This window comes from Paroedura picta, chromosome 8 (genome assembly GCF_049243985.1).
Source record: "Paroedura picta isolate Pp20150507F chromosome 8, Ppicta_v3.0, whole genome shotgun sequence".
NCBI classification, from domain to species: Eukaryota; Metazoa; Chordata; class Lepidosauria; order Squamata; family Gekkonidae; genus Paroedura; species Paroedura picta.
Genome location: NC_135376.1, coordinates 67,185,242 through 67,197,891, shown reverse-complemented (window position 1 = coordinate 67,197,891; position 12,650 = coordinate 67,185,242). Strand labels below are relative to the sequence as shown.

General features: G+C 40.1%; 1 protein-coding gene across 3 annotated transcripts in view; it reads right to left on the bottom strand.

The window, feature by feature from the left end:
• The window catches only part of INPP5A (inositol polyphosphate-5-phosphatase A), a 295,368-nt gene that overhangs the window by 120,437 nt on the left and 162,281 nt on the right, over positions 1-12,650 (bottom strand). For all 3 annotated transcript variants that reach the window (XM_077350184.1, XM_077350186.1, XM_077350185.1), the window contains exons 5-7: positions 9,775-9,838; positions 6,296-6,399; positions 258-310 (exon numbers count right to left, since the gene is read on the bottom strand). In XM_077350184.1, the coding sequence (XP_077206299.1) occupies positions 258-310; positions 6,296-6,399; positions 9,775-9,838 (221 nt within the window). The remainder of the gene's footprint in view (positions 1-257; positions 311-6,295; positions 6,400-9,774; positions 9,839-12,650) is intronic.

Genomic DNA, 12,650 nt, shown 5'->3' with positions numbered 1-12,650 from the left:
GGCACAAGAGGAGTAGTACACTTTTTATAAGAATTGTTTTTCCTTATTGAAAAAACAACTTCTCCCATCATATGGAGAACTAATATCTATACCATACTGTTTCAAAATACATTTATAATGCAAAAAGTAACATAAAATTCTGCACACAAAATTCTACAACAGCTAAACTTTAATACTTTTTGGGTGCTTTCCCCAATTTAAAATCTGTGCAATCCAGAGTGCAACAAGCATTGGAAAATAAATTTAACATTACATACCAATCTGCGATACACCACCTTGTTCGTATGAAGCCTTTTCTGGACCATTTACACTGAAAAGAAAAACAAAAATCAACATAGATTAAAATACCAGAAAATAGGGAGTTCACACCATTGTTACAGAGATATGATTCACATACCGTATTATTATTGTATTTAAATATTTCCCTGGAGTACCAAAATAAAAATATAAGAGGCTTGATATGGCAAGTAAATGGAGCATATTACATTGTCATTGTTGTCAAGTGGAGCATATTACACATGCCCACAAAGTAGTATTTGGTTTTTACACTTTTGGATTTCCACAAACTATGTGAAATAGAAATATTTTTAGGAAGGCATTTTATAAAGAAATAGAGAGGCATCATAACAGAGAAATAAGCAAATAAACAGGGATGGGCACTAACAGGAAAATGCAGTTCAGTTCATGCTTTGTGACATGCCCAAGTTGTAAACCACAACCCAACATGAACTTTTAGTTGTCCTCCATGTTTGGTATGGACTGAATTTATGGAGTCTTAGTTTGTTGTTGTTAGCTGCGAAGTCGTGTCCAACCCATCTGCACCAACTGCTTCAATGACTCCATCCAGCCACCTCATTCTCTGTCGTCCCCTTCTTCTTTTGCCCTCAATCACTCCCAGCATTAAGCTCTTCTCCAGGGAGTCCTTCCTTCTCATAAGGTGGCCAAAGTATTTGAGTTTCATCTTCAGGATCTGGGCTTCTAAAGAGCAGTCAGGGCTGATCTGTTGATATTTCTCCCTGCAGTCTTGATCCCAATTTGTGACTCATCTAACCCCGCCTTTCTCATGATGTGCTCTGCATACAAGTTAAATAGGCAAGGTGACAGTATACAGCTTTGCCGAACTCCTTTCTCAATTTTGAACCAATCAGTGATTCCATGCCCGGTTCGGAGTCTTAGTTACAGTACCACAAAAAGGTGCTCCCAGGAAAATGCATCTTATTTTCCTCAGAAAGCACTTTTCTGGGAGCACCTTCTTTGGGGGCCTGCAACTTAGGACATGTAAATCCAAATCCTGACTGAACTTGAAAAGCAGGTAAAAGAGGGCCAGCCAGAGATTCCCAGCAAGTTTGGTGTCACTAGCTTGCACAGGATTCATTCTATCCACTCCTGAAACTGCATGACAGGCAGTCTTTTTGACAGGTGTAGATACAGGAGTGTATAGAATCTATATAATGGATCCTGGGCAAGTTAAAGAATCCAAAGTTGCAGGGGACCTCCCATGGATGCTTCTCTAATGCTGGGAGCGATCGAGGGCAGAAGAAGAAGGGGACAACAGAGAATGAGGTGGCTGGATGGAGTCACTGAAGCAGTAGGTGCAAACTTAAATGGACTCCGGGGAATGGTAGAGGACAGGAAGGCCTGGAGGATCATTGTCCATGGGGTCGCGATGGGTCGGACACGACTTCGCACATAACAACAACAACAACTCTCTATAAAGGTAAGGATATGTGGGTTGCTAGGAGAAGGGAAAGAGAAAATAGTGTGGAAGGAGGGAAAATAAGATGCTTCCTGAAACTCCTTGGATATTCCCTGTTATGTAACTGGGCCACTGTTTTCACAGATAGATTGAAAAGAGGAAAAGCTGAAAAAAGGGGTTAGATAAATATAGGCTTGCCAGTAGTGGGGTGGAGATTAAAAAATCAGGAAAAGGGGACTATCAGGGAAGGGAAAAAGGGAAAAGGAAAAATCAGATGTCACCTTGGAGTCCTTGTATATTTTATACATTTCCTACCAGTGTTCCTATCATTATGGTTCTTCAAACTAAACAATAACAAAACTGCCTTCATCAAATCAGGTCTATTTGGTTAATTAGTATAATTGTACTCTATGTGTAAACTGATTTGATGGAGGCAGTTTTATGTTATTTAGTTTTGAAGAATCAAATTATTTTCTCATATTTATGGGATTTCTTGTCCTAATGGATGTTTAGATAATAAATTTATTGGAAAAGTAAAAAATATAACCGTAATAAAAATGAATTAATGTTCAGTAAGTTTTATAACCAATATGGCTAAAGCCACACTACTGAATTTCAGCTAGATGTATTGTTCTTATGTTGGTTATTAATACAACAAATATTTTGCTGGATCCCGGGCAATATTTAAGAGCACTTCTGTAAAAAGCTGTTGTTGCCTATTGAGAATCATAGAATCAATCATAGAATCATAGAGATGGAAGGGGCCATACAGGCCATCTAGTCCAACCCCCTGCTCAACGCAGGATTAGCCCTAAGCCCTAAGAAGAGCACACCAGACATTTATTCCTACTATTGATGGGGAAACTCCTCCCACTTTACTTCCTAATTGGTTCTGTCTTTTCAAACTTTCTGGAAAAGTTCAGAAAGGCCATGAGCCAGTACAGTTCCCCTCTGGCACAGTGCTGTCACCAGCCATTCTGTTATCACTAATTCCCCTTCTTCCTCAAATGTAGGGAAACTATCAGTGAAGAGGGCTCTCGGTCGTCAACGGACACTCCCAAGTCTCTACTGCTGTGGCAACTGTAATTTTCAGTACATCCTGACTCAGTCCATTGCTCATGGGAATTCCAGCTTTCTATTTCTCTTGATTTAATGAATTCACCAGGACAAAACTGAGAACATTTCTGAGGCAATGAATGCTCTGAGTCTTCAGTGTTGCAATTGGTATCCTCACCCAATCTCAACAGTTAGTTTGAGTCAGGAGATGTACGGACATTACAAGTCAGGCCCAAACTTTCTCTCATCTCCCTCTCTCTGTTTCTCTGTGTGAGCATGTGGCTCTAGCTCATCATGAGCTTAGAGAAACGAAAGTTGGAGCTTGCCATTCCAAGCTCCCAGTTTTGTGCTACCGTTGCTTCTGATTGCACTCTTTCAAACAGTAATCCTTCTTGGAGGCCAGAGATCTTCCTGTAAGCCAGCAGCAAACATCAAAGCTGTTCCAAGATTATCTGTAGCTTGCAATACTGTTTTATCTTGATTTCAGAACAGGGCAACTCAGCATCCTAAGGAAGAAGTGCGACATCTTTCACCTTTTACAATATTAAGTCTCTCCCCAGGTTTCCTGTTAATAGGATTCCTTTAGCCAGCAGACAGATTGTGAATACAGGCAGTTTCATCTACTAAAAGACAACATAAATCATCATTGAGAAAGGGGAACCTGCAGTAAGGTTATCACCATACAGCCTTCCCCATGAAAGGTTTGCATTAAAGCATTAGTGAAATTAATTCATCTTTCACAAGAGCTTTGAGCAGTATCGGTGATCTATGATAACAACCAATTTCTCACTGGGAGGGGGCAAAATTACTCAGCCCTGATAGACTACACAAATCTGCTTTTTAAAAATGACCTAACATTATCTGGAGTGTTGCTCCCAAAGGCATCGTTCGAGATTCATGCCCAGCCAAGAGGACCCATAAATCAGTAGAGAAAGTTTTGTTACTTTTATATGCAGTGGGCTGTAATTATTTTGAATTGCATTATGCCTCAATCATTGTAATTACTTTTAGATCATCCTTAAGCGGCAGTAATAAAAAGAAAAGGAAATCACTCTTAAACTAAGGGCAAACCCACCCACCCCACTCCCCCCGCAAATAATGTAAATTTCACATTAAAACTCTGGTTTAAATGCAGACAACCAAGCTGAAATTCTGCCGACTCAGCGTACAAAAGATTCCACTGCTTGGATAGCCACTGTGGTTGATTTCATTTAATCACAAACATTTAAGCAGAGCCAAGTAGGTTAATATAGAGATTTAGGTTTAGTACTACAAAAAGGTTTAAGGGGATTAATAATAAATGATCTTAATGGAGTCATGCTTTTTGAACTCAAAATCTTTTTTGAATGAAGAATAATCAAGTATATAATTTAACTTTAATCAGAAACACTAAATCCCCAATTTGCAAAGCAAAATAAACTTGTGTTTCATCATCTGTGCTCTTCATTGGTTGCTTGTTTGTTCTTTTTTTTAAACTACATCGATTTATGTATCTTCCAGCCTTTGAGCCAAAAATGTTGCACAAAGAGGCTGATAAGTGAATACATGAGGTTGCCTGATATTGTCTCAGACCTTTGCTCTATCATGGACAGTGTTGTCTGCTCTGACTCGCAGTGGCCCTTCAGGGTTTTAGGTGGAAATCTTTCACATCACCTGTACCTGCTCCTTTTGCTTAACTGGAGGAACTGAACCTGGGTCCTTCGTATAAAGCAGAAGACCTATAATTGAGCCATGAACCCTCTCTCAGAATCAAGACTCAAAGTAAAAAAAAAATCTTGTTACTTGAAATGATTGGAAATGTAGAAGAGGCTCATTTCCCTTTCCCCTTCCACTCAAAAACATTGATGTAGTAACTCCTGAAGTATAGTCATGTTAGTCTGTTGCTAAGCAGGAGCCGATGGGCAACTTGAGTAAGTAACTTTATGGACCCTTGTGCTAAAGTAAAGCTTATGCTCAAGTAAAAACATATTTACAGTGCAACAGAACTCTATATTATTTTTGATGTAGCCAAAAGTTCTAACCCTTTTAACCCTTCTAGGTGTGGGAAAGAAGCCCTGTGTAGTAAGAATAAGGTACTACCTCAACTTTACAGCTTCAGGAAGTCTGACCTGGGCCTAAATAACCTCAGCAGCTATCTTGACCTGCTCCACCCTCCTGTATTGAATGATCACAGCCTTCTCTTCAGGCCAACAGCCTCCATAACAAACTAGTCCTCACTAATTTCCTGCATTCTCGTACTGAGCCCTCAACTCTTGCTCTTTCCCCATCCCAAGTTCTGCCTAGATTTTAGTATCTCTATCTCAATTCCTATTTGTGAACAGATTCAGACTGGCCACCCTTTCCTCAACCTCTCCCCTTGAGATTAGTATTAACTAATATTAATCCTGTTCTTGTCCCCTCCTTGCCAAACCCCTCAAGTTGCAAATGTACACTGGCCCTAATTCACTGTGGCCAATTCCACACAGGCAGAAAAGCCTGAGAGGGTGGTCATACAGAAGTGGTGCAAATCTCTGTTTCCACGTGTCACAGCCGCGGGGCAGGCCTCCTCCCTGGCCTGCCATGGATCAGGCCCTCAGTTGACCTGGGAGAACCTGTGTTTCCTTAGCTGCTGCGGGGACCAGCCCTACAGTGGACCAGAGGCGGTAAAGAATGCCCTGGTCAGCTTTGCAGTGCTTTGCTGCACTGCAGGGCGGACTGGGGCATTCATTTCTATTTTGCAGGAAGGTTGAAGAAGAAGAAGAAGAAGAAGAAGAAGAAGAAGAAGAAGAAGAAGAAGAAGAAGAAGAAGAAGAAGAAGAAGAAGAAGAGTTGGTTCTTATATGTCGCTTTTTTCTACCCGAAGGAGTCTCAAAGCGGCTTACAGTCGCCTTCCCTTTCCTGTACCCACAACAGATACCCTGTGAGGTGGGTGAGGCTGAGAGAGCCCTGATATCACTGCTCGGTCAGAACAGTTTTATCAGTGCTGTGGCAAGCCCAAGGTCACCCAGCTGGTTGCATGTGGATGAGCACAGAATTGAACCCAGCTCGCCAGATTAGAAGTCTGCACTCCTAACCACTACACCAAGCTGGTACAAAATAAAGAACCCCCCCCCCCGCAGCCCCCCTTGCACAGCCGGATTAATCCGCAGCTTTTTTTTCCCCCGGGGGACAGATTTCAGCGGGACACCAGCTGTCCCACTGAAATGTGGACACAGACTGCTGCAGAGCATGCAGCTACACAGCAACATTCTGCCGGCAGCCCAGCATGGCTTTCACCACGCAGAATCAGCTTGTGTGAGTCCTGGCAGATTCGTTTAACTGTGTATTTTTTAAAAATGTTATGATTGGGTCACCTGATAGACAATGGGTGCCCCAACAATCATGTATGAAGAAAACTGTAGTTCTGAGAAAAATTGTTAGACCCCAAATTTGACCCCAGTCAATCCAATGAGGGATTATAGCTACCTACAACTTCACATTTCAGGAATTACTCCATCTTGATTACTTATGCAGCAAATAGTACCCAGATCAACCCCTCTGTAATCTCTGCTTGGCTAAACATACCTCAGGGAAATAATCCTGTGGAAACTTTTCTTTTTCCAGCATGGGTGTACTTTCTAATGTATCTGAGTAGATTTCTTTTCCCGTCACTTTTTTGTACTTCTTAGCTAGGGAGAAATAAGAACATTTTAGTTAAGTAGATGCCATTATTTATGCGCACAAGTATTAATAACAACAAAGTTAGACAGTTCTCCTCTTGAAATATAGTTGAAAATCACATTGTGACAGCTCGCCATTAAAAAAAATTATTGTGTTCTATTTATCCAGTTTGATGCAAAAGATGGTACATACCTGATACACACACGCCCCAGGTGTGCTATACCTAGAATATGCATTCCAGCATCTTACTGAATTATCACGCTGATTTACTCTGCCCCACACATGAGTCAGTCAGAGATACCACAAAATGTAGAATACTTGTGTGTAAACAGAGAAGTTAACTATGCTAAGAAGAGAGTATCCCTTTTCTAACAGGACCTCCACAGATTCATTAGGTTTTAACTCCCTATCTGTCTCAGATTCTCCGATATCACTTCTCCTTTAGGGTTGCCAGCCTCCAGGTGGTGGCTGGAGATCTGGGATTACAATTTATCTCCAGGCTCAGAGATAAATTCACCTGGAGAAAATTGCCGTTTTGGAAGGTGGACTCTATGGTGTTATGCCTCACTGAACTCCCTCCCCTCCCCAAACATCACCTTCCTCAGACTCCACTTCCAAAATCTCCTGGTATTTTCCAGCCCATAGATGGCAAGCCTATGCTTCCTATTGCCTCTTCATAATGCCCTCTCTTCTTACCTAAACACACATTGTTTTTCTGGTGGAGTTTAAGAAATACGTGCCAATGCTTTTCTAAAAAATGAAGCCGCGGAAGGTGGTTGCTTTAACTTTTCTTCTTTAGTTCACTAAACTTAGTTTAATGCAGCATGGTCCCTTACTTATCTCCTTTTTCCAGTTTAACAGGTTTCCACCTGGGGGCAGAAGGAATAACCTCCTTAATTATTTTCCCTCAATTCTGGAACTTTCTCCTTGCAACGGTTATCTGCTACCAAGTCTGTTCAGTTTTGATTGTAGGCACTAAATGGATTTTTTTCCCTTCCAGATTTTCAGGCTTCAACCTTAAGTATGATTTTTTGGGAGTGAGCCCCAGTGGACAATATGACAATCTGAATAGACCAGTTTAGGATTACCCCAGTTGGTTTCCTCCTCTCTCTTTATGCACTCTCCTTTGATTAGTTTCCTGGTTGCTATTGGCTTTGAGGAAAAGGTTACAGGTTTGGATTTTGTGGCTCCTGCTAGATTGGTTTGTAGTGTTTTCACTTTTTAATTGTGTTCCAGTATTTCTATTATGAATCTGAAATCTTGGGATTTTAAATAAATGTTGAAATATGTAGGAGAGGAGCTAATGCTCATTTAGAATTTGTATGAGCAAGTTAAACAAGTTAAAAAGTTAAAACAAGTTAACAATTGAGACAAATTTTAATTTATTAAAGTACAAGTATACTCTTCAAACTTTGCGCATGTGGTAGGGTGAAGGTTGAATTTGACTTGAAGGCCATTAGGTGCAAAATGTAGACTTAGCACTAAACTTGAGTGCTTATATTGTAGCTCCACAATTCACTTGATTAATTAATTGCTCAGCATTGAAGTAGATGGACAAGTTAATTGCTCATTAAAAGTTGCCATATCAATGATGCAATTTACATTGGTCTCTTTCGCGAAGAAAATATACTATGATGAGTATTTGACATTAAGACTCAGGTTTTACTTGAGCATCCAAAAAATGATGACTAGAAGGATTTATGGTAGTTAAACCATGAAATGCAATACTCAGAAAACTGCTATTCAAATCCTTCACTAAAGTAAGACCTCCATACCCTCAATTACAAGAAAGGGGGCAATCTATCTTGGGTGAGAACAAGAATAATGAAAGTGAACAATTGAGACAATTAGTTCACACACCGTTTCAATGATGTTTCATATAAATGCAGCTCAAAGATGGAGAATAATGTGACCTGTCTCAATAACCTAATGAAGCTTATAAGGTTTTGTATTGGAATTTGTACAGACATCTCTCACATCCACTAAAAAAAGGAGACAGAGAAAGGACTTTTAACACAATCTAACTTCTTTTATAAACTGTATAAAAGCATAATGTAAATCTCCTGATTAACTTTATAAAATAGTATGTAGTTATATAAGCAAAGTGTTGACAAAAAATAAGAAAATTGAAATCTGGCCCATTTTCCAATTTGCCATTCAGAGCTCCTGGTCCTTTTTGCTGTATGTGATTCTAGCCTAAGTGCTAATCATATAATACAGTAATGCACACGTAGATTCAAGTGGGTAGCTGTGTTGGTCTGAAGTAGCACAACAAAAATTGAGTCCAATAGCACCGGAGCCATCAACTAGCCTCTGTTAATTATTTCTTTTTCACAACTGGGAAAGTGTCTGCCATTAATTACTAACATGGACTTTTATTTCTCCGATGTTTTTGTGAACTACCACTGAACTCAAAAAAACTGATTAGCTGTTTTAGCAAAGAATTCTCATATGGCATCATATGGCTTAATTTGGATATTATGACACAGTTTAATAATTTGCCACAATTTATTTTGCCTTACATATCTACACTTATGATGGTTGTTTATTTAGTTTGAGGAAGATGCACTTGAAAGCTCACGACTAGTATAAATCATTGTTGGTCTTAAAGGTGCTATTGGACTCAATTTTTGTTGTAGTAATGCACACAGTTTGGAATGCTGAACATTTGTTAACTTATTTAAAATTTCCTGGGTCCACTGTTAATTTCTGCAAACAGAAGAGATTTTCATCCCTGGAGTGCAACTTCTTCTCCTCCCTCTCCAACATAAAATGTACATCCACTCTACACTGGATAAGAGAAGTACCCAAGTTGCATTTATCTTCTTCTGGCACCAGAAGTGTGCATTTTTGTCCTTGCCACTTTTCCCAAGACCATATTCCCAATCTATACTACCCCTTTTGTAGCTGCCATAAAACACATCAAGAGTTATAAAAATGAAATTCCAGTGTGGCTCAGTGGTAGAGTATCTGCTTGGCATGCAGAAGGTCCCTACTCAGTAGGTGATATGAAAGACCTGTCTCTTCGATCTGGAGAGTTGCTGACAATCTGAGTAGACAATAGTGCCCTTGATGAATCAATGGTTTGATCCAGTACAAGGCAGCGTCATATACAGACAACATCATGTGTAATGTAACCCCTTGAGAAGTTTCACACTTTACATTTTTTGGTTTATATCTCAGATATTTTAAACATGAATGTAACAATTTTATTTGCAAACACACTTTCATTCCAGTAAACCCAACAGGCTAGTAGTTGTTCCATTAGTACTGTCTGTGTAATAGGCAAAATGATACTGAAGAAACAAGACATAGTAATGCCAACAAGAAGAGAGTCAGGGTTTCTTGAGCCGTGACATGTAGTGACTTCTGCTTACACTTACCTTTAAAGTCAAATTGGTAAATGTTTTTCAAGGATTCATGGAGAAAGTAAAAGCTTCCCAGGGCCTGAAACAAAAAGTAAATTGGTACAATTTCAACAGACTGCTATCAAAAGCATCAAATGTGAACTAAGTTTAATGGTATTCAGAAAGCAGAATCAACTGACTTGAATTCAATAAATTAATTCTTAATTTCCCCTGATGTTTAAAGGGAATATTATCCATCAATACCAATTTATTGCTAAAGAAACGTTATTTGTCCTTAACTTAGAATGTGTATACATATCTACTTAAGGAAACTCACATTATGAAAACAGCACAACAAAAAGGATAAAACTACAAGCACACAGACATTCAAATTAGTATTAAAATCAGAAACAAAGCAAGTGGGTTTCAAAATTACCAGTATTTTCTGGGTATTTTTAAAAAGCCAAACTCAGATCACAAAATCTGAGCAACTACGGGTATAGCTGATCCTGAAGAAAGATGATTTATTGGGGGGAGGGAGGGGGGATTTTTCTGAGTATATTCCGCCATACTGAGTGGCTGGAAGTAGCAAGGTTTATAGGGTTCTTTAATGCCTTTTGCTCTGGTTTCCAGGGCAATAGGAGGGAGGAGAAAGAGGCATAACTGAAGCCCAATGGCAAAAGTACCCTAAGAAGAGTTGTAATGTCTTAGAGACAATCATTGCAATGCTTTTGCAAGGTTGTTGGGTTGAAATATGAAGTTCAACTAAGTAAGTAAATGCCTAGAGGCCATGGTAGATTCAGTGGACCAGGCTGCAGTTGATTCCAGCCAAGACGAAGGTCCTCTGGCTGGGTTGGCATGCAGAGAGACAGGTGATACATCTACCAGCCATGGATGGAGCCCAATTAACACTGGTGCCTTCTGTCAGGAGCTTAGGTGTGATTCTGGATGAAACCCAACAGTTTTTCTTGTACACCCCTAGTTGCCACCTTCCCCTCCTCTTCCTCTTGCTTCCTCCTTCTCCATCCTGCTGCTCCTCTGGCTTATCCTTCCACACATTGTCCCCACCACCCCATTCTTTGCCTCCCTACAGCTGCTCCTTACTTATTCAAAAATGTCTAGTTGTATGGGGTTGACGGACTTCCAACAGATATATGCTATAGCAGTACAGGTGCACCAGTTTGCACTTCTTTCATTAGCACAGGATGTACATGGTTGTCTTACATTGAGTAAAAATGTCTATCAAAGTCAATACTGTCTATTTCTCTGACAGGTCAGGGTTTTAGGCAGATGTCTTTCACATCACTTGCTAACTGATTCTGTTCATCTTGCCAGAGATCGAACATGGAATTTTCCAAGTGCAAAGCAGATGCCCTGCCAATGAACCATAGTCCCAATCCTCCCATTTGCTGTTTTGCTTGTAAAAAACAAAGGTATTTTTAATTTTAAAATGTCATAAATTTGCCATATGCTACAATTTTATATACCAGGTAATAAGCAATAAAACTAATATTGCATCATTTTAATTTTCCCCAACATTCCCCCTTTAGAAAACGCCCCTTCCCTTAATTTAAAATTTCTAGATTTTTTACATCTTTACCCTGTCATTCATGATTCTGTAACTCTGATGAGGACATTTTTGCTGGCCACTTTGTGGACAATGGCTTAGGAAATCTTGGATTTATTTATTTAATTTCTACTCCATCGTTTCCCTAGTGGGAAGCCAACATGGCCTACATTCTCCTCTTTTCCATTTTATCTTCAGTATGAAGAAGGCTAGGCTGAGTGTGTGGAACTGATCCAAAATCACCAGGAAGCTTCCATGGCAGAGTGGAGATTCAAACTTGGGCCTTGCCGATCCAAGCCTGGCACTTTAACCAGTTCTCGGCACTGGCTCCCAATGAGTCAATGAGTGCTGGCTATGGTTACTCACTGGTGACTAAATATGTATTCTGCATGCATATCTTTAGGCACCCTCCATCTTCTTATAATGTTCTGAGCTTCTTGTCATAGCTTGACACTTTTGTGTTGTTTCCTTGTTCAGAAATCACTTTGTTCTTTTCAAACATTTCAATTACATGTATAGGGACCTCACTAACAGCAGCATTTATTACTTTATTATTTATTATTAATAATAATTAAAACATTTCTATTCCACTTTTCCCCTGGGTTAAAGGAAGCATACAATAATAGGTAAAATATACCCACCTCAAACCAGAAAGCAAGCCCCAAATCCCCCTCCCCCCTCCATTAAAAGATGCCTTTCATTCAAATCCCCTTAAAAGCCCTGGCAATCGGGCAGGATTTTTGCATCTCCTCCTGAAAATCTCTAAGCCTGTGCTCACCATCATTCTGCTAACACATATGGTCCCCAATTTTTATGAAAAGGGTGCCACATGGATTTTCCATGCATACACAGCTTTGAAACTGGGCTCCCAGTCTGCATGGTCGTATCATTAGAACCTCTTACATAAGCAAATATGTATAGAATTTGGAAAGTCACAAAAAGCAGATTATTAACTGAAAACATCCAATGCAATCCAGATTTTGAAATTCATATAAATGTATCAGTTGTCAGAACCATTGGACCAGCTGGTGGGGGAATTACCGAGAAGATGCCAGAAATAAATATCTGGGGGACTACCTATCACCACCTGGGGGACCACCCATAGGGTGCTTTGCTCTGGGGGTGCAAGTCTGTCGGTGGTTCCTGGCCCGAGGACGTGGCCTTGACCAGAGCCAGGGCCTTTTCAGTCCTGGCCCCGATCTGGTAGAATGAGCTCCTGGAAATGCAGGGCCCTGTTGGAGTTTACATTGTTCCACACGTCCTGCAAGATGGAGCTCTTCCCCCAGGCATTTGGTTTAGGCCAGAGTAGAAAAGATCAGAGGGCCCTCCTCAGAACAGCTGGAAA